This window comes from Cervus canadensis, chromosome 12 (assembly GCF_019320065.1).
Source record: "Cervus canadensis isolate Bull #8, Minnesota chromosome 12, ASM1932006v1, whole genome shotgun sequence".
Taxonomy (NCBI): Eukaryota; Metazoa; Chordata; class Mammalia; order Artiodactyla; family Cervidae; genus Cervus; species Cervus canadensis.
Genome location: NC_057397.1, coordinates 7,660,523 through 7,682,567, shown reverse-complemented (window position 1 = coordinate 7,682,567; position 22,045 = coordinate 7,660,523). Strand labels below are relative to the sequence as shown.

The window sequence follows — 22,045 nt, the reverse complement described above, 5'->3', positions numbered from 1 at the left end:
CCGCGGGAGCGGGGAGTGGGCGCCAGAGACTGTTTCTGCCCCTGACGTCTGTTGGGGCTCGCTGAGAGCATCCTGAGCGTCATTCTCTCGAGGCCGTTTCTCTGAGGCACATTTGTAGGCTGATGGCCGTCCTCTTTAGCACGTCGGTCTTCCTTTTCTGTGGCCGTCTGCTTGCTTTATCACGGTCTGTGTCTGTCGCCAGTGTCTTGCCTTTTCTCTGTCTTGTTTAAGATGGGAGTGCGCACAGTGTGAGCTGGCGGGGGAGGGGGGGGTCATGGCTCTGGGAGGAGGAGGGCTGGGGGAGCACCCCGACGATGGCCACGGTCTGCAGGGTGGGGGTAGGGTGGTCCCGGTGAGCCTCCCCCCGCCCTGTTTTATCCTGATGGCAGGCGAGGGGCACAGAGCCCGGGCTGGGGGTGCTGTAGGAGCCCCCTTCTGATGGCAGTTATTCCCTCTGAAGTACCAGGAGCTGGGAGTAGGGTTGGGCGGCAGGGCGGAGGTGCCCAGATGTGGGCAGGCATGGGCCGCGGGCGTACACAGAGGGTCCCAGGAAGCTGGCGGCTGCAAGGGGACCCTGGGACCAACTGATGCATGGTTTCTGCCCCCCCACCCCCATGCCCGGTCAGACCAGCGTTGCGTCAGCATCAGTCCTGGGTGGCAGGGGACCCACTTTCTGGGAGCTAGCTGTGCCCTCAGAGACGTCCTTCCTCGGCACGGCCTCCCGGCCTCGGTTGCCTGGCACTGGGGGCCCCTCCTAGCGCCGGCTGTCTGTGCTCAGAGTACCCGGTGACCAGACTCGTGCCGTCCACCGCTGTCCCCTGGGTCCTGGTCGGGAAGGTGGCCGTCAGAGGAGCCCCTTGCCTCCACGTGTCTGTTTGAAGATCTGCACGTCCCTGCTTGTCCCCACGGGTCTGAGGCGCAGGAGGCACTGCTTGGAGGTCAGCACTTACCCCAGCGTCTGGTGCTGCAGACTCGCCGGGTTGGGGTCTGGACCGGGCACAGTGTTGGGGGGTCTCTGCTCTGCAAAGCCTCGGCTGTGGGGGAGTGTGGCGGCTCCTCATTGGGCTCCTGGGGGCCCGGTCCTCAGGGCCGGGACTGTCTGGGGACCTCCCCTCTCATGTCTGGCTCCTGGGCCAGAGGGCTGACTTCGGCTGGGCTGCCCGCCAGGGGCCTCTCCCTGGCTCAGGCTGGTTCCTGAGGGGGCGGGAGCTGCCTGGCCGTGATGGCCCGGCTCGCCGCCCCTCCTCTCAGCCGGCCCGGACTCACGGGCTGGGGGCATGGACCCACCTGTACGTGCGGAAGGACTTGGCTGTTTTAAAACAACTGGTGTGTCGTCCTTCCAAAAACTACAGGCTTAAGCAGCAGCCTCGCGGTTGGCTGTGTTGTTGGCAATGACGGTCGAATGCCGGGAATTCCTTGGCGATGGGGAGGTGCGGGGGGGCGCCTGGTCCCTGTGCTGAGTGGCAGCAGGAACCGCTCGCCCTCCCGGATGGCCCCCGCAGTCCTGCCTCACTGCGGGCTGTGTGACCGGGAAATGTGAGGTGCCTGCCGGCCAGGTCCTGGGAGGTGTCCCTGGGGGCAGCCCCGCCAGGCTCAGCAGGGCTCCTGGAAGAGGGTCAGGCCGTGAGCCTCTGCAGCATCCTCACATGAGACGCCCCCCGGAAGCTGAAAGAGGGACGCTGCCCGGATCTTTCAGACCCCGTGGTGTGTACTGCGGGAGTCTGACACAGCTCTTCTGTCACCACGAGGCCGGTGGCGGCTGTCGCTGAGGGCAAGACTAATTAACTGAAACACCTTTGAAGTCTGATTGTACCTGCCTCCCTTTTGCACCTTACAGGTGGTGCTTGTCTGTGAGTTAGCTTCCCTAGTCAGCAGGCGCTCGCTTGTGGGGATGCAGCGGTTCCTGCAGGCTTCTTTCCAGCAGCCCTGCCGAGCCTTTAGTGCTGGCGGCGTCTGAGGGTGCTGTCTTGACTTGGTGTTGGTGGCCGTGCGGCCCGCGTGGGGCAGTTCTGTGTCTCTCCGGTGGCACTGCGTGTTTCGTCCTCTCGTCACTGCACCTGCCCAGCTCTGCTCACGTGGGGGCTGCAGGCCTTGTGGCTTGGCTCTGTCCTCAGAAGAGATGCTTTGCTGTGGGACTGCGTTCAGCAGGCTTTTTACTAGATGGTTGTTACCGGGTCGAAGAAGTCCCACGTGCTAAGTTGGAAGGGGCTTTTGTCTATTTTGTTTGTTTTTATTTTCTAAATTGTGAGAGGATCTTGTTTTCCAATAAGTAAAAATTTAAAATAAGCCATAGAAAGAACATCTGTATACGTGCCACGCAGTTTAACAAAGTAGCTTTAAAATGGTTCGAAGTGCTAGGGCTGCTTCTATGTGTGTGTCGAACGTCTCAGTTGGGGGCTGCTGCCCAGACCTTCCAGGCCATGTGACCTCAGCACCCCAAAGCTCCTGATTCCCCGGGCAGAGGCAGCCCCCCGTGGCCGCACAGTTGTGAGTCCCCATGCTCCTGGCTGGCTGGGGTCTTCATCGTCACCAGGGGTGTGAAGCCTCAGATTCACGCAGTCTTTTCCTTCAAACCCCAGCGTGTCTCCCTTCTAGCTGCGGGGCCCTGATCATTCATTTCAACCCATCCCGTCTATAAAAGGGAGCTGGCAGTGGAGCGCTTTAATGAATTCTTAATTCCTGTTGAGAAAGGGAATCCAGTCCATGGTCACACATCACATGGCGGGTGTTCAGTAGGCAGCTCATTCAGACTCGGGCTCACTCGTCAGCGGGGTACGCACGTTGTGGCAGGTCCAGGAGCTCTCACCCGCAGCGGCCCGCCAGGTCCGACAGCGTGTGTCAGCCTGTGGGACAGCGGGCAGCTCGGCCTGTGAAAAGCCCAAATGCCGGGTAGGACGGACCTGACACACATACGTGGAGAAACGTCCCGAGGGGAGAGGTGACCTGGGTGGGGTCACTGTTGCTTCTCTCCAGGTGAGCAGGCAGAGCAGATGTGGAGTCCTGGGAGGTGTGCATCCAGGGGGCTTGTGAGCCCTGGAGGTCTGTCTGCAGGGCTTCCCGGTTCCAGGGGAGGGAGCGAGGAGTGGCTCACGAGAGGGTGAGGAGCGGGGCAGAGAGTGAGGAAGGGCTGGGCCTCGTGGTGGTAAAGTGATCTAAAAGGCAGTAGGTTGAAGAGGAGGAAGTGTGAAATCATCCCAGGTAGAGGTTTTGGTGTGACGGTTGTTTAGGGGGAACTGCTGTGTGACGTCACCTCTGGGGACCAAGCCAGAATTCTGACCTGCCGAGTCCTGCTGCCTCGGTTCCAAGATAGTTCTTTTTGGTGCAGTGACTTCAGAACAGCTGGCCGTCACCCCTGAAGTCACCCTCCAGGTAGGGACGGGCTCGGTTCCCCTGCAGGTCAGATGTGGACACCCTGGAGTTTGTCCCACTCCCCCTGGTGTGGCCACGATGGGTGGCTGAGCCGCGTTGAGGGCACTTGGGATTGTCCCTTCTTGTTGCTCTTCCTCCTCCTCCTGTGCTGGACCTCGCACAACAGTTGACTTGGTGGTGCAGCCTGGGCATCCGGGGCCACCCGTCAGTTCCCCAGACGGGCAGGTGACCTGGCACTTTGGTTCTGAGTGACACGGGCGTGTGTCAGCAGGCAAAGGGGCGATGCTGACTGGTGGGTGGCAGAAACAGATGTTTACTCTTTTCAAGGCAGGCAAAATGCTGAGACCTCACTCAGAAGCCCTGTGGGACAGAACTGAATGTTTTCATTCTTGATGTTATTTTTTTCCTTCATGGTGCTTTTTCTCTTAACATTCATCAGGCCTCACCGGTAGTGCTGAGAGATCGGGTTTTCGTGGATTTACATTATCTGGAGCTGTGTGGGTGCTCCGAAATTGAAGTTAAGGCTTGATGTCAGGAGGCAGTTCCCAGGGAGGAGGCCCTGGCTCGGAAGCTGGTCAGCAGCCAGGCCCTCAGTGGGGGTGGGAGGAGGGGCGGGGTGGGGACCAGCCCCTCCGCCCTGCTGCTCACCTGTGTGTTTGCAGAAGGCAGTGCCACCCGTGGGCTGCCACCTGCCGGCCGTGTTGCTGTCCCAGCCGGGCTGAGCGCTTCTCTTGGACCTAGCCCCGCCGAGTGCAGCTCATGCTCCCCAGGGCAGGCCTGCGGTGTGGGGATCCCCCAGTGCGACATGCAGACCTCAGATGATTCAGCCTGTGTGGCTGGAGAAGGGGGATCCGGCCTGAGTCAGCAGCGCGCTGAGCGGAGAGCAGGCCCCCCCCTGGTGCTGCCAGCCACGTTCGCAGATGGGCAGTACCAGCTTCCGAGAGGCTTTTTGCTCATGTGCGGTTCCAGTATGGGTCCTGTATCTGGGCTGGAAAACCCAGACCGTGGCCTTAATCTTGTGTTTCAGATAACATGTGCACAGGCAGTTTTGGGGCCCGGACGGCCCGGTTCCCACCCTGCCCCGGACAGTGGGTGCCCTTTGGCAGCTCCCCAGGCACTGCTTCCACCTGGGGTCCTGCCAGCCTCCTGGCTGCAGAGTGAGGCAGTGGTGGCCTGTCTTGAGACAACGGAGCCGGGAGCTTGCTGCCTGCCGTGGGCAAGGAGCTCCACCTGCCCGTCTCCCTCTGTCCATCTGTAAAACACAGATGGAAATCTTAACCCTCCTGCCGCAAATCCTGAATTAGGGAAGTTTAGAATTAATATGGACATCTATCAAATGGGGGTAATGACTGCCTACATCTTGTAATCAGTATTTTTCCAATAATAGATACAATGCACTCATGTACAAAATACACAGGCATAAAGACCAATTGTAGTATGGCCACTAGGGAATTATCACTGTTAGTATTTTGTTTTATGATCCTTCCATAAGTTTTGCTATTCATACCCCTGGGGTGTGTGTGTGTAAATAGAGGGCAAATACAATTTATTACATCAGATACTGTTTTGGAACTTTCTCCTGCTTGGGCATTGTTCCATGTAACAATTGTAGATGAGAGGTAACAGGAAATTACTGTAGTGGTATTTTACATCATTGTCAATTGTATGATTTTGATTCTACAATAAATGCTCTTAGGTATAGACTTCCCTGGTGGCTCAGAGAGTAAAGCGTCTGCTTGCGATGCGGGAGACAGGGGTTCGATCCCTGGGTTGGGAAGATCCCCTGGAGAAGGAAATGGCAAACCCACTCCAGTACTCTTGTCTGGGAAATGCCATGGACAGAGGAACCTGGTGGGCTGCAGTCGACAGGGTCACAAAGAGTTGGACACGACTGAGCAACTTCACTTTTACTTTGATGAGTATTTTAGAATGAATACCTAGATGTTGAATTACTAGATCAAAAGGCACATGATTTTAAAAGATTTCTGAGACATGACATTCCTTCAAAATCACCTAGTTTGGATGACAGTGGTTTCTCCCCCAAGTGCTAATAAATGCCAGATGGGCAAAAAGTTACAGTTTTGTTTGTTTTTGTATTTCTTTGACTAAAGGCTGAATGTGTTTTCTATGCTTTCTGGCTGCTAGGGTTTTCTGTATCACTATCCACTCATAGATGCTGCCCGTTTCCCAGTTAGTCTTCAATCTTCAGAAATTCAAACTCTGTGTCCAGGTTTATGCCTTCTCTGCTGACTGGGTGGTAAAGAACCCACCTGCCGATGCAGCAGACTCAGGTGTAAGCCCCGGGTCGGGCAGATCCCCAAGAGTTGGACATGACTCGGCCACAAAGCAACCATCCAGCTTTATATTTTTGGGTTTGTGAATTTATCATGTCTAAATTTTGTGAGTCTATCCAGTGATTCCCTCATAGCTCAGCTGGTAAAGAATCTGCCTGCAATGCAGAAGACCCAGGTTTGATTCCTGGGTTGGGACGATCCCCTGGAGAAGGAAATGGCAACCTGCTCCAGTATTCTTGCCTGGAGAATCCCATGGACAGAAGAGCCTGGCGGACTACAGTCCATGGGGTCACAAGAGTCTGTCACGACTTAGCGACTAAACTGCCTACCTACCTATCTAGTGATTAGAGAAATCTAAAAAATTTCATGTAGTCAAGCTTGCCTCTTGTGATCTCTGCCTCCCATCCTATAATTATAAAAGGTTATTCAATTTTAATATATGCCTTTGGATGTTTTTGTTTCACTTAGAGATGTCTGTTTACAGTTGGTACCCATTTGGAACTTATTTTTAGTAATGTGTAGAAGCTCACCCAAGTTTTTTAACATCCAGGAAGCTGTTCTTGTCCTGTCCACCTCGTGGACGTGCCACCTTCGCCTGCCCTGCCCTGTCCTGGCGGCCTGCTTACGGCCTCTGTGCTGTCCCTGCCTGCCCGCCTTCTGAGGACGAGCCGCCCGAGCACAGGGCTGTCAGGGTGCTCGGGAGACGCCTGGGGAGGTGGCGCTGAGCTCGGGAAGGGCCACGGGCAGCGTGCGCGGCCAGCTCACACGTCTCGTGTGGTTCACACACACCTGTTCTCTCAGGGGGCCCGAGGCAGCTGAGCTTGGTGGTGAAGCTCCCATGTGGTGACAGCAGCAAGACCCGTGTCTGGGTCCCGGCTTTGCCTTCCGTCGCCTCGTTTCCCGTCCAGGGTTCTGCTTGCCTCCCCCGTGAGGACCGGAGGGGACCCAGCGTCTGTGCCTGCACCCCCTGTGGCCATGGCCCCTGCGTCACTGCGGGGGCTTCGCGTGATGATACGCACCTTACAAAGAAGGCGCGTGTTCCTTTCGGTGCTGAGAGTTGTTCTGAACGAGGACGGAGGAGTCAGTGCGGAATGGCAGGAAGCGGAGTTTTCTGAGCTTTCCCAGCTGCTCTAGAGGGACGGTTGATTAGATTCTTGTACACTGCAGGGGATAAGAACGATCTAGGTTCTTTGGAGAGAGACTTTCCTGAAGCAGGAGAGGTGCCGTGTGGGCTCTTCCGTAGGGGGCCTCAGCAGGGCCACTTGGGGCCGGCATGCAGCCTGTGATCTGGCGGCGCCTGCTGTTGGAGCCGGCGGGTGTGGGGATGATGTGTCCTGGTGCTTGGTCATCTCTCTGGCCTCTGGAGGTGAGATGGGCAGGTTGCTCGCCGGAGGTGGAGTGATAATCTTCACCCTCATGGCGGCCTCGTGCTTTTCTCCAAAACATGCCTCTGCTAAGAGTTAGTGAGACACTCATATATTCCCTTTTTCATCTGATCATTCGTTTGTTCATTTATTCATTGAGCAGTTGCACCAAGCCAGACGTAGTCTCTGCCCTGGTGATGCCAACATTGGTGGGAGAGGCAGTTACCAATCAGAGAGTCACTGAGTGGATGTAAACTCAGAACTAGTCAATGCTGCAGAGGAGTGTGTGGGAGAAAGGCGCAGATAAGCCAGTGTTCACGTTTTCGCGGGTTTTTATGTAAAGTGCGTCTAAATGTTCTGACAGGCGCTGGAAAGAGCTGCTCGTCCACGCTAGTGTCATAGCAGTCGTTTGGGGGAGTGTTTCCATGGGAGGTAATTTACATTTTACAGGTGTTTCTTTAATCCTTCCTTGTATTTATTTAGGGTATTTCTAACATTGCTGAGTAGTGACAGATGGTGAATCAGAGGGGACAGTTTTAACTTAAGAGGGGAAAGTTTATTAAAATACTTATTATGAGGGGAAAAACGTTTTCTTCTTACCGATCACAGAGGTGGCTTTGGGGGCCACTCCTCAAAGAAGACTGTTTTAGATGCTGGTTGGAGTTTCAGGCTAAACCACAAGAGACCACCTAAAACCCACTGCCGTCGGCGTTCTCTGAGTCTGCCGCAGACACAGAGGCGGCTGTCCTCGCGGGCACGAGGCAGCTGGGTGCTCGTCCTGTGGGCACCCCGAGCGCCAGTCCGGCTTGCGGCCCGTGGGGCCTGCCCTCACCTGGGCGCACCTGCCCATCGTCTGCTCTCTGTTCAGGCTGCCTTCGGGGCCCTCTCTTTGGGCTTTACCAGGAACCAGGTTGAGACAGGTGGGAATTTCCCCCGAGGGAGGGGGAAGTGAAGGGCTTACAGGAACTGTGGCCATGTGAGGCTGACACATTTCCAGAGAATTGCCTTGTGCCCACGCTGGCTGCCTTTCTCGGGGGCTGTCCCCACCCCCTCTCTGGTCTGGGGAGGCCGCCCAGGGGGTCAGCAGTCTCTGCCTAGCTGCCCTTCCTGCTCATCTGGGTGGAACTGCTGACCAAACCTGCCCGAGGGCAGGAGGAGGAAGTGAAGGTCCTCTGGGCCCATGGGCCTGGGGGTGTTGGGGGGAGGCCTGACGGTCAGCCTCTCCAGCACCCCCTGCGTTGCTGCTGACCACCTGCTCAGAACCCCGGTCGCACCAGATGCTCCTGGTTTCCATGCTGCTGGGGGTGATTCCTCCCTCCAGTGACTGGGGCCGGGTTCTCCCTGCCCCAAGCGTCCCCCTTCCTTCGTGTCCCCCAGCCCGGGGGGCACGAGCTGCCTCTGAGTCTGCAGGCGTCTGGGCCGAGCCTGGACCCCCCTGGCAGGGCTCTCGCTGGATGTGCAGAGAGTCTTCCTGGGCCGTGGCATCTGGCCAGACGTCGGTCGCCTCTCTGGGAGCTCCGCAGGGTTCAGCCCGTTTCTGTGCTCCCGGTGGGCTGCGGGCGCCCGGATCTGGGCCTGTGGTCCTGTAGATGGTGTGTGTTTGACTTGCCCTCCAGCCAACAGTGTTCTGTCTGCGTTCTCAGAGCTTTGTCCCAAGGCTGCTTCCACTCACTCCACCGAGGAGCCCGGTGCGATGGTTCGACAAGGTTCAGTCAGCTCAGGCCACAGGAGACCGGCCCGTGTGGGCAGCAGGTGGACTTGCCCGGTGGCAGCCGCATGCCCTGGTTTTAGGGGAGAGTGCTGGTCTGACAGTGTCTGCTTTCTGGCCCGTGCCCTCGATGAGGCGTGGTGTGGGGGACACACAGACCCTGGAGGTGGTTCTGCGTGGCCACTGCCTGACCAAGGGACCCTGACACATGACTCGTCCCATGCCTCTGTGTTCTCCTTACAGTGACGTCCAGAAGCGCAGAGCAGCTGCACCCCCAGCTTGGCCGCAGGCGTGGCGTGGAAGGGCTCAGTGGCTCTGAGCTGCTTTCATCACTTTCTCTTGCCCTCATAGTTGCTGTGAGACCCAATATGATGAGCGCAGAATTCTAAAAGGAAGGTAGAGGATACGTGACTTTGAATAATAATGCGTGCTTTGAGATTCTGCAAAGAGCTTTATGATGGCTTCCTGGTGTTTGGGTGCCAGCTCTTTAATCCCAGCCCCACTAAGACACGAGTGCCGGTGGGCTGGGCTCGCATCCCAGAGGAGGGCCCTCCAACCTCCCCGAGAGGCTCTGACCCAAGTTCCAGGGGCACAGAACAGCCAGTGAGTACAGCCCAGAACCTCGGTCCCCTTGCCAGTAACCGAAGCTGCTTAGTTTAAGAGCCAGGATGTTCGTTTGTTTATTGACTCTGTAATTTAGACCTTTCTTAAGGAACATTTCAGTCACCCGGGAGTGAACAGTCAGGCAGATCTTTTTGCTTTTGAAGGTCAGCTAACTCGTAATAAGACGAGGCGGCAGGAACACTGTGTGTGGGGGCGGGGTGGTGCAGGCAGCTGAGCCCCTTCTGGGAAGCCCTGGTGCCCGCTGCCTGGTTGGTACTTCCTGTTTCCAGCCCTTCCCTAGACCAGCCCCCAGACCTGTCTCAACGTCACGGCCCCAGCACTTGCCCAGAGCCCTTCGCAGTCCATGACTCAGAGCAGGGAGTGGGGAGGGGGCTACCCTCTCTCTCTGACTCTAAGGTGACTCCTAGCTCCAAGTTCTGTGATTTATTTCCAGTGGTCTGTGGCCAGGGATGCTGTTCTCAGACTGATGGTGTCGGCTGGCCCCTGTTTGTAGCAGCAGACACCCCATGAAGGCTGGAGTGAGGCTGCCGCGGGCTGTCTTCTCCCCATCAGATTTCCAGGTCCAGTGCCTGACCTGATGTAATTTGCAGTTTTTGGAAAATTCAGTTCTATGGGCTTAAGTATGTGGAAAACGGTGGAAATGAAGTGCTTCTCTGGATAGTTCTGCTTGTCCCCCTGCTCACCGGGATGGCCTGATTCCACACTTCTCACCGGGACACTTGGCTTGCTGCCGTGGCCCTGGGTGAACTGCGGGCAGAGCCTCCAGGCTCGGGGGCGCTGCTGTCAGGCCTTATCAGAATGTCTGATTTCCAGTTCCCGACTCTGCCGTGTGGTAGGCGGCCTGTGTGATGAGCAGAAGCCTGGAAAGCCTGTTGTCATGGCAGCGGGTACATTGTGAGCTCACATCACATCAGGGATGGGTGATCACGGGGCAGCCATGGAGACAGAGGCCTCGTCGGCCCGTACGGCTGTTCCTGGTGGAGGACCGTCAGACCTGCCCACCCTCCATGCCGCCGCAGAAACCGCAAAGGCTTTGTGACGTTAGCAGCCACCAAAACATCCTCTTCCCTGCTTAGAGACGAGGCCACCCTGTCCCGATAGAGGAGGGGGTTCCCCAGAGCCTGTGGTCAGGAGCCCCTCTGTCAGTCTGGTGATACGTGTGATGAGTCCCTTTCCAGAGTGATGGTTTTTTAAGGCAAAAGCAACGCACATAGGATGACAAAGAAAACTGGTTGTATTGAAATGGTTTATCAGGAAAGCAGAAGGGTGACACCGTAACACGTTAGCACGTTTAATAACCAGGCCCAGCAGCAGGCCGTGCACACCCTGGGTTTGAAGAAGCACCTGTGAGTGCTGCCGCCTGACAGGCAGGCCCCACGTGCGCTGCTCCCCCCGGGCGCACAGTCAGACCTCAGCGGGTGGCGGCTGTGATCGTATGCCAAGTGCTGATCAAGGGACCTTGCGGGGCCGGAGGCGGCGCGGCCTGGGGGCAGAGCCCCCACACACAGCTTCCGGCACAATAGGTGATCGAAGTGTTCTTTGTATTTTTCTACATCTTCTGTAATAAGTGTGTGTTTTGATAATCAGAGGGAAGACTACAATACAGGAAGGATTCACCCAGTCCGCCCGCGTCTGCCATCGTGGGCAGAGAAGCGCGGCGGCTCCTTGAATGGAAACGGTGTTCTGTGCAGGAAAGGACCTGCCACCGTCATCTGAGCGTTTGCAAGGAGGCGGACTTCCTTCTCCCGGATGGGGGCGAGGGCGGGTCTTAGCTGACTGTGAGGTTGCCCTGAGTCCTGGGGGCCTCCTGCGGGCTCTCCCTGGGAGCTGGGAAGAGCTCTGCCCCGGCCCATGCTGGTCCATGCAGTCAGTGGGCTCTGGGCGCCTCCTCGGGTCTGTGACCCCGGACCCCAGCTCCGGGTGGGGGATGGGACCAGTGAAGCGCTCCTGGGGGCTGGGGTGGGGCTGTCAGGAGTCGGTGAGGGGGCAGGGGTCCCGCGCCCTGCTCTGGGACCCGCCTCTAAACTCTGCAACAGCCCAGACCCTGGGGGGTGGGTTTCTGTGGGAGGACCAGCGGGGTGACAGGCTCGCCCCTGCGGGCTCTGGGGAGAGCTCTCTGGTTTCTGTGACCTGGTTAGTCACACAGGAAGTCGATTACTCATTCACTACACGTTTCCCTTTCACTGATTGAGCTGTGGCTCTAAAAATGGAGGCCTGACACACGCGCTGGACCGTCAGCGGCCTCGCAGCACGCTCCGGGTGCCCGCCTTGTCCCTGACGCTGCCCTCTGCCCCCGCACCATGGTCAGGAGTGGACGCTGGGGGCTGACTCACCCATGTGGCGGGGCTGTGTTGGCAGCTCGCCCGCTGTGACATCTGGTACTTCTGGATGAGAATGGAGGACTCGCCCTCCAGACCCCAAACGTGTGGCCCATGCGGAGGCGAGCCTCCCAGCAGGAGATCATTCCAGACCAAACGATCTGACTGGCTGCAGGATGGAAGATGTGCTGTGCCCGTGGCCTGGGGTTGGCGAGGGGCGTGGGCTGGGGTGTCTGCCTGCAGCTTCACAGCGGGGTCAGACCTGCGTTTCTCTGTGAAAAGTGTAGGAGGTGTGAGAGAGGCTGGGAGCTGGGGACTCGCGTGCCCGGCTGGCATGACAGGGCCGTCTGCCGTGGGGATTTGCAGCGGGGTGCCTGCTTGGGCCGCCAGAACTGCAGCCACCTGGCCTAATGCCAGCTCGGTGGCGTCTCCTCCGGGAAGTCTGCCCAGATGCCTGCTCCTCTCGGGCTGTTCCCTGGGCTTCCATTTATTTAGATGTTTGGTGGCACCCGCTCCTGGAGCCCTAGGCAAGAAGGTGGACCAGGGAGCGTGTGCCCCGAGGGGTGGGGACCGTGTCCTCTCCTCATCCTTCTCTCTGATCCCAACCCCCCCAGGTACCTGTGTCATAGCCCCCGTTCCTGCTGTGGCCGTGGAGGGCAGACGTCTGCAGAGCTCACCTGGGTGAGGCTAGGCTGGCTTCTAAGCTCTCCCAGATCAGACGCTGTCCGTGCCCATGCGTCCCTCCTTCGGGGAGGAGAGCTGGCGCCCCCTCCACCTCCCAAGCGTTGTTAGTGGGTCCTCCTGCCTGTTTGGCAGTTTACCTGCGGGACTCTCTGCGCCTCAGAAAAACAGACCCGTGGTGTCCTCAAGGGCCGAGGCCGTGCAGCTTTCACATCCCTTGGCGCGAGGGTTTCCTTCCCGAAGGTACAAACACAGGTCCACACCTGTCCCCTCAGCTCACAGGGCTTTACCCTGGGGTTTTATATTCCATACGTCTTCCCACAAACTGTCCATGTTTTCATGATTGAAAGCTCAAGGCGGGGAAGAAATGCCTTGTGTATTTTATGTACTTGTTGCCACTGCATTGCCCCATTGCTTTTATTAATACAGGTTAGCAAAACCACCTGGCCAACAGTTCTCCTTGCTTCCACGGCTTCCCCGTCCAGGTGGTGGGTATTGGGGCTGTAGGAATGCTAGGCTCAGCCTGAGAGGGGGCCCAGGCCGGCCCCAGGCCCGTGGCCGAGCTGTGGGGTGAGGCCGGCGGAAGCCCCACCCCGGCATGGGCACATCAGCTGTGTCGCTGTCCGGGCCTTGGATGGCTTCAGGGTTCCGAGGCGACCCCTCTACCGCGTAGCTGAGAGGCAAAGTCAGGAACCGCGCATTAGCAGGGACCTACTGGGAGAACAGGGGACTGTACTCAGTGCTATGTAACGACCTGTGGGGGAAAGACTCTGGGAAAGAGTAGATATGTGTGTGAGTATGGGCTTCTCTGGCGGCTCAGATGGTAAAGAATCTGCCTGCAATGCGGGAGACCTGGGTTCCATCCCTGGGTTGGGAAGATCCCTGGAGGAGGGCATTACAACCCATTCCAGTATTATTTTCTCTTTTTTTAATCGTAGGTATCTGTTTAGTTTTATTTATTTATTTGTGACTGTGCTGGGTCTTTACTGCTATATGGGCTTTGTCTGGTTGCAGCCAGTGGAGACTACTTTTCGCTGCAGTGTGCAGGCTTCTCATTGTGGGGGCTTCTCTCGTTGCGGACCACAGGCTCTAGGCGGGCGGGCTCAGTAGTTGCAGCACGGGCTTAGCTGCTCCGTGGCATGAGGACTCGTCCCTAACCAGGGATCAAACCTGTGTCCCCAGCACTGGGAGGTGGAATCTCATCCACGCCACCAGGGGAGTCCCCGCTCCACTGCTCTTGCCTGGAGAATCCCCATGGACAGAGGAGCCTGCTGGGCTACAGTCCATGGGGTCACACTGAGCGAGTAAGTGTGTGTGTGTGTGGGACTGAATCGCTACCCTGTATACCTGAAACTTCCATGATCTTGTAAATCAACTACACTTCAATTAAAAAAATTTTTTTTAATTAAAAAAAAAAACTGAAAGTGATTTGTAAGCTGGGACTCCGTTCCCTGTGGGTTGTGCTCTGGTTCCTGAAGTTGCCCTGTGGCTCTGTGGCTGGACCTCTCCGGGGACACGCAGTTCAGCCTTGACGCCACACTCACAGTGTTCTTCTCACTGGATAGAACCCACCTAAGAACAGGGGTCTCGTGCCTGTGGGCACTCTGCGGAGGGCAGAGAGTCTGCATCTGTCCTCGGGGAGTAAGTGGGGGCCGCTCCTTGGCGTGGTGGGCACCCTCAGTACGAGGGTCCTGTGACGCCTGCTGACGGTGGAGAAGTAGGCACAGTGATGCGCTGGGTGACCCGCACTCAGACGTGCTCCCGGGAGGTGGCACGCGGGCCCGGGTCCCCCTGTGCCCTCTGTCTCCTGGCCCGGGCATGCTGCGTGCGTGGGGCACACAGGCAGCTTGTGCAGGGACTGGCTGTTGTGAAAGGCTGTGAGTGTCATCTGTGAAGTCACACTAGCCCCGTGCAGAGACCGGAAGGTCTGCAGGTGGTTTGACTCAGATTTAATAACCCTTAGAGCATGTTTGTTTTCTCATAGAAAGAAACCCAAACAGAAAACAAGTAATTCAAGGACTCTCTGAGTTTTTTTTTAATGTCAGAAATACAGTAAGAATAGCTTCTATTATTTTTTGTAGAGTGCTTTTGTTTCCCGTGAATGTCAATAGGGTCTGAAGTACATGGAATTTTTTTTTTTAAATGAGGACTTTTTTGAAGCAAAGATATTTGAGCGAAAATTTAAGGTATTCTGTTATTGGAATTTGTTTTCATTGGTTTTTTTCCCCCCCTTAAAACAGCTTGAATTTTATTAATGGAATTACTGAAAATTTGAGTTGAGATGAAGTTTCTTTTATTTATTTATTTATTTTTCGTTTATTTTTATTAGTTCGAGGCTAGTTACTTTACAATATTGTAGTGGTTTTTTATTTATTTTTTAATTGTCTTTGCTGAGTGGGAGCACTCCTAGACTAAATTAATGGATTTAAGACTCATGGAGGAAAGATACCACCATGAGGATCTTGGTCCCTTTAACGACCCTCTGGCCTTGTCTTCTTTGCTAATAATTCATACTGCTCCATCTTTAATCTCTCATATGCAAAGAAAGAACCAAAATATACATAGCAAGTATGGTAACCAGAGAGGTTTATAATTTTTTTTTTTAAATTTTGGTGTATATGCTGCATTTTTAAGTCTTGAACTGGCTTACTGTTGAGACGCCCCCTTTGTGGGGAGGTGATCTTGGCCTGTGGTAGAGAAGGGGGTGATTAGCCTTGGCTTCCAGGCTGAGAGATGGCAGGCGTAGTCGAGTGCCGTGTTGACCCAAGCACAGCTGTCGGAAGCCCCTGGGAGAGGGGCGTCGTGGAGGAAGTGGTCCTTGGGATGCGGCATCACTGCGTCTGCGTGACTGTTGGTGTCGGGAGGCTTGGCTTTGGTGACTCTTGGTGTTGCGAACCCCCTCCTGTGTGACTTCGGTGGTCCGTCATAGAGGACACTGGTGACCTTCCTTCATCTGAGTTGGGTGTCTCTGGTGTGAGTGGGAGTGGTGGATCCGGTGTGTCTGGGCTCGTGTGCATCACATGCTCTCAGACCAGATCCTCGGGCTTCTCCTGGTCCGGCTGGGGAGGCCGAGGGCCAAGGGTGGCGGCAGCACACGCGGCAGACTCGTCCTGGAAGTGGAGCTCAGAGAGCTGGGCAGACGGGCTGTGGGCTGAAGGAGCTGCTCGGGGTTTGTGAGCGGGAGCGGCGTGTGCAGGGCTCAGAGGCGTGAGCTGGCTCTTGGGGGCGGCGTTGGTCTGTTCGCGGCAGGAGATGAGGCCGAGGCAGGAATGCCTCAGTGTTGGGGCTGCGTGCTGGGGGCCAGAGAAATGTTTGCACAGAGTGAGGGGGGCACCTGGATGACATGTCACCACCAGGATGGCACGGGAATCCAAGCTGAGGCAGAGAGAGTGAAGTCGCTCAGTCGTGTCTGACTCTGCAACCCCATGGACTATAGCCTACCAGGTTCCTCCGTGTATGGAATTCTGGAGTGGGTTGCCATTTCCTTCTCCAAGAGATCTTCCCAACTCAGGGATTGAACCCGGGTCTCCTGCATTGTAGGCAGACGCTTTACTGTCTGAGCCAAGGTGGATAGGAAAGGAAGCGTTCAAGGGAAAAGCAGATGAAATTGATGAGCACTGTTGAGCAGTCGGCCGTGGAAAGTGTGTGGGAAGGGTCTTGACCGGAGCAGGCCGCAGCTCACTCACTGATGGAGGCGCAGGCGGGGGAGGGTCTGAACTGCGCGGAGCCCGGCCTCCTAAGAAGTGAGGAGGGCTGAGCACAGCGTGGGGGAGGAGGCCGCCGGGGGTCGAGGGGCGGGCGCCCTGGGGGGCCTCGGGCTTGGTGCCTGGGGGCTCTGTGACCAGGTGGCCCGGGCGGGAGTGGGGTGAGCTCCAGGAGGAGGAGGTGCCGTGGAGCGGGCGGGAGGGCGTGCCCGCGGGCCTGTGGGCCGCCGCGGGCGGGAGGCAGCGGGCAGCCGGGCCCTGGGTCACGGGCGTCCTCTTTGTGTTCCAGCGCTCGCGCCTCCCGCTCCGCCACCGCCACCCATCCAAGGATATGCCTTCAAGCCTCCACCCAGACCCGACTTCGGGACCTCCGGGAGAACAATCAAGTTACAGGCCAACTTCTTTGAAATGGACATTCCAAAAATTGACATCTATCACTATGAGTTGGATATCAAGCCAGAGAAATGCCCAAGGAGAGTTAACAGGTATTCTGTTTTGTCTGTCTTTTAAGACGAATCCACCCTTCAGGTCTCAGCAGATCCCTTGGGACCTCTTTCCCTCAGAGAAGCTTCCATTGTGTTCTTTGCTTTTTAACATTCTCGTGTTGAGATACAGTGAGTGCACACTGTCAGTGTGCAGCTCAGTGAGGGTTCACCCCAGAAAGCTGCCCTGTAACCCAGCCCCCAGCCCCCCACAGTGTTCTGGGGTCTGCCCTGGAGGTGCCCTGCCTGCCAGGGTAAATGGAGGCGCCCGGCCCGCGACAGAGCCACCTTCGCCCTGCTCCTCTCACTTAGCGGGCTGTGAGCCTGACCTGTGGCTCTGTGCAAGTTGAGGCCTTCTTGCTCTTACTGCAGAGAAATGTGTAGTGATGCGATTATTTCATCATTCATTTCCTCGTCCTTCCACTTGGTGCTCGCGGCGCTCTGCTGTGATGAATGAAGCTCCTGGGAGCATGCTCGTTCAAGTCTTTCTTGTGGACGAGTTTTCGCTTCTCTTGGGTGACCTGGGGGTGGAGTAGGTGGGTCAGAGGGTCATGCAGCTTTAGCTGCGTGGGACGCCGATTGCACCGTCTCCTGCTCCCAGCAGCCATGAGGCTCTGCTGCCCCACGTGCCACCTTCAGCGTTTGGCTCAGTTAGTCCTTGTGACTTTTGCTATTTCAGTGAGGGTGTAATGGTTTCCTCAGTTCAGTTGCTCAGTCGTGTCTGACTCTTTGTGACCCCATGGACTGCAGCACGCCAGGCCTCCCTGTCCATCACCAACTTATTGTGGTTTAATTTCCATTTCTTGACAACCAATGAACTGAGCACCTTTTCATGTGTTATTTTTTAGTAAAATATCTGTTGAGGTCTTTACCCTATTTTATGGGTTGTATTTGTCTTGCTACTGATTTGTAGGGCTTTTAACTAGTATATTCTAGGTTTGAGTCTATACTGGAAATATTTTCACCCAGGCTGAAGCTTATTTTCCTTTTCACTTTTCGTTTCATTTTCTTTTGTTGTTCAGTTGCTAAGTCATGTCCGACCCTTTGCAACCCCGTGAACTGCAGCATGCCAGACTCCCCTGTCCTTCACTGTCTCCTAGAGTTTGCTTAGATTCATGTCCACTGAGTCAGTGATGCCATCCAACCATCTCATCCTCTGCTGCTCCCTTCTCCTCCTACCCTCAATCTTTCCCAGCATCAGGGTCTTTTCCGGTGAGTTGGCTCTTCTCATCAGGTGGCCAGAGTATCAGAGCTTCAGCTTTACCATCAGTCCTTCCAATAAATAGTCAAGGTTGATTTCCCTTAGGATTGACTGGTTTGATCGCCTTGCAGTCCAAGGGACTCTCAAGAGTCTTCTACAGCACAATTTGAGAGCATCAGTTCTTTGGCACTTAGCCTTCTTTATTGTCCAACTCCCACATTCATACATGACTACTGGAAAAATCATAGCTTTGACTATACTGGTCATTGTCGGCAAAGTGATGTCTCTGCTTTTTAATACACTGTCTTGGTTTGTCATAGCTTTCCTTCCAAGGAGCAAGCCTCTTTTAATTTCATGGCTGCAGTCACCATCCACAGTGATTTTTGAAGCCCAAGAAAATAGTCTGTCACTGCTTCCACTTTTTCCCCCATCTTATTTGCCATGAAAGGAGGGGACCAGATGCCATAATCTTAAGTTGAGTTTTAAGCCAGCTTTTTCACCCTCAAGAGGCTCTTTAGTTCCTCTTCACTTTCTGCCATTAGAGTGGTATCATCTGCATATCTGAGATTGTTGGTATTTCTCTCAGCAGTCTTGACTGATTCCAGCTTGTGATTCATCTATCCCAGCATGTCACATAATGTACTCTGCATATAAGTTAAACAGAGTGACAATATACAGACTTGTCATACTCTTTTTCCAACTGGTTCGCATTTTGAACCAGTTCCATGTAAGGTTCTAATTGTTGATTTTTGACTTGCATACAGATCTGTCAGGAGACAAATAAGGTGGTCTGCTATTCCCATCTCTTTAAAAATTTTCCACAGTTTGTTGTGATCCACACAGTCAAAGGCTTTAGAGTAGTCAATGAAACAGAAGTAGACATAGGAGATGCGTAGTAAACAGGATTCAAACCTTCCCTGGGAGACCCAGAAGGATTTCCAGTCCCTTTATCCTTGTGCAAACCTGCCAGTGATGAATCCTCCCAGCATTTTTTAAAATCTGAAAATATAGTTAACTTTCTCCTCATTTTTGAAAGGTTTTTGCTGGATGTAGAATTTTAAACTGGCAGTTTCCCCCCAGTACCTTAAATTAGATGTTATTACATTGGCTTTTGGGCTTCCCTGGTGGCTCAGATGGTAAAGAATCTGCCTGCAGTGCAGCAGACCTGAGTTTGATCCCTGGGTTGGGAAGACTCCCTGGAGGAGGGCATGGCAACCCACTCTAGTGTTCTTGCCTGGAGAAGCCCCATGGACAGAGGAGCCTGGCGGGCTACCGTCCGTGGGGTCTCAAAGAGTCGGACACTACTGAGTGACTAAGCACACTCATTATCTTTTAATCCTCATTGTTTCTGATGGAATCTCGGACTTGTTCTGTTCTGTTTTTTAATTGTAGTTCCCCAGTATGTATCTGCCTTCTTCCTCCAAATACTTTCTATTTAATTTTGCTTTTCAGCAATTTGACTGTGATGTGCCTAGGTCGAGTTTTCTTTGTATTTTTCCTTCTTGGGATCCTTTAGTTTTTTTAGATTTGTATGTTTGTGTCTTTCATGTTATTTGGGTGAAATACTGGCCATCATTTAACTATTTTTCCTGTCCAGTTTCCTCCTCTCCTACCAGGATTGCAATTCTGTGTATGTTAGACCATGTGATACTGTCTTGTGATTGTAATTAAAAAAAAAAAAGGTTCCCCTTCTTTTCTCAGTTTGGGTAGCCTTCATTGGTCTCTCTTTAACATCACTTTATTCCTCCCCACTCTTTTTTGGTAATATCCAGTCTTCTGTGGTAACCATCCAATAAATTTTTCTCATTTATATACTGTAATTTTTGGTCCTGGGATTCCCATTTGGTTCTTTTTCATAGTTTACATTCTCTGCTATTTCTCATCTGTTCATTCTCATCCTTTTTCTTGATGACTTTGAATGTTTTTATAGTAATAGCATATTTATTATAGTAGCACGTGTCTGCTAATTACAACATATGGGTCATTTCAGAGGTTGTTTCTATTGGCAGGTTTTCCCTTAGATTACACGTCACCTTTCTTTGCTTATTCACGTGGATGCTGGGTTTTTTGTTCACTGAACATCATGTATTTGCTGTTTTCTTCGGTACCCAGCCGCATGGATTCCCACCTCTGCTGCTCCTGTATCCTGTTGTGGTTTGGAAATTACTCCCAGCAGAGTGAATGTGTGTTTTCCTTCCCCCAGTAATCACAGTCCTAAACTGCCTCAGTTCCAGTGCCATAAATGGTTCTCATGTTTTTACTAGTTTTGTAGGATGGGAGGATGTCTTCCTACTTTGTCATGGTCAGAAACAGAATTCTGAGTTTTGCAGTTTGAAAAGTCAGATTGGTTACCTGGTTTGTACTGGTACCCTATAAAATACTCTTTGCTGTAAATTTTTTCCTGATGAGTCTTTGTAAGAGAAAGAATGCTTGGGGCTTGTTTTCCCTTATCTGTAAAACTAAACAGTTGGATGGACTCAATGCGGCTCGTACACATTGTTTCAGACTTTTTAGAAAGTGACTTGGTGTACATGTTAAAATAAAAATAGTACACACCCTTTGACCCACCAATTCTATTTCTGCGTATTTATCCCCAAAAGACGTGTCTCCAAGCAAACAATACTTGACAGTTATATGAGGTCCTTTAAATACGTGCTTACTAAAAATGTGTGTGTAAACCAGGGTTTTGGGCACAGCTGGTTCAGACACTTTGTTCATGAAGGTCTTCTGGGGTCTTTTACTGTGCCCTACATGCTTTGAGATGCTCCACGAATGGGCGGGCGTGTCTGATTTTGAGTCTCCTTGGGACAGAATCCTGTGAGAATCTGTGATTTGGATATAATCTTAGAGCCGGAATGAAGGCATGGAAAAGCACGTCTCCTGAGCTTTGGCTTGGTGTGGCAGCAGTGGGTTCTTATTATGCCATCAACCACAGCGTACAAGAAGCTTTCTTTTATGAAAATAGGCATGACTAAGGCTTTGTCATCTGGCAGCAGAAAAAGGCTGATGGTGATTAAAATGGGATGTGTTTACCTGACTCTGCTCCCACAGACCTGTTGTAGTTGTGACTGCAAGGTTCTGAAGTTGCCCCGTGTCTAGAACTTGAGTCAAACAGGAAGTAGCCCCGATGAATCTTGAGCTGCACTTTTGTGGCCCGGCCAGCCCAGGCACTAGTGTGCCCTGCTGCTCCCCTGGGTTCAGAGCGGACCTGAGGGCTGCTGCCTCCTCCCGTGTGCACCTTCAGCGTTCATTTTGCTGGTGACTCTGATGGACCTTGGCTCAGGTTCAATCTCAAAAGTGTAATCAGTCAAAATAGCTTGGAAAACATCAGAAGTCAAGTTTTTGTGTTAGGAGAACCCATGACGCGCTAGCACCTTGACATAGTCCCTGTCTCCAACCGTGCTACCACTGTGCAGCCTCCAGTGTGCCCTGGGCTGCAGTGGGGGCCAAGGGGGACGTGGTTCGTGTCCCCAGTGGGCAGGGCCCTGACAGGGGCAGGGCAGCGCTGGAAGACGGGAGCCCGGAGTGGGCGGGAGTCGGACGCAGGAGGTCCGTGCCGCGGGCTGTCCCCCAGACTGACGCCGTCCAGGGAGACCTCAGAATCCCGTGTGCTTCCACGCTGCAGTCTGTGTTAAAGCACGTGTCAGTTCTGAGTTCCTAAAACTTGTGCAGTGCACATAGTAGGCAGTTAACACATTCAGCCCTGAGGCTTCGTGCAGCACTGGGAGAAAAATGCCATCTACACAGGTTCTGATGCGCCATCATGAATGCTAGCCCAGTGTGCCCTCACCCCTGGCAGTACAGTAGTCACCGTCCTGAGTGGAGCTGTGGGAGGGGGTTCAGTATAAGGCGGGGTCCGTCTTCTCAGGGGGCTTCTAGTGTCCCTGTGGCTGCAGTTGGTCACCTGCAACAGCCAGTGCCCAGGGCTGGTCCAGGCCGTGCAGGCCTTTCCGCCAGCACCGGAAACCTTGCCAGGAGGTCAGAATTAGCACTTCCGTGCTCAGACACACAGGATGGGCTGCTCGAAGGAAGAAGCTGTGCTCTTGATCTCCGACTGTCCTTTCCCTCTTACTCCTCTTGAGCTCGGTCATGTGGCTCCTGAAGAACCCTGAGCAGGAGCTCAGTCTGTGCAGGGAAAGCGGGGGCCGTGCAGCCTGGCCGTGTGGTTTGCAGCCTGCTGCTCACAGGAGGAAATGTGCACCAGTCCAGGCTTCTCAGAAGGTGGCTTCGTACCCCATAGATCTTTGACTCACTCATCCTGCTTCTAAGTGTTTATCCCAAAGAGATGTGTACAAGCACA

The 22,045-nt window shown here is 54.2% G+C and overlaps 1 protein-coding gene across 2 annotated transcripts in view; it reads left to right on the top strand.

The window, feature by feature from the left end:
- Positions 1-22,045, top strand: part of AGO2 (argonaute RISC catalytic component 2) — a 91,711-nt gene that overhangs the window by 26,278 nt on the left and 43,388 nt on the right. Inside the window, exon 2 of one of the 2 annotated variants that reach the window (XM_043483039.1) lies at positions 16,352-16,547. The exons of the other annotated variant lie outside the window; for it this stretch is intronic. Within the exon in view, the coding sequence (XP_043338974.1) occupies positions 16,352-16,547 (196 nt within the window). The remainder of the gene's footprint in view (positions 1-16,351; positions 16,548-22,045) is intronic. 2 annotated transcript variants of the gene reach the window in all.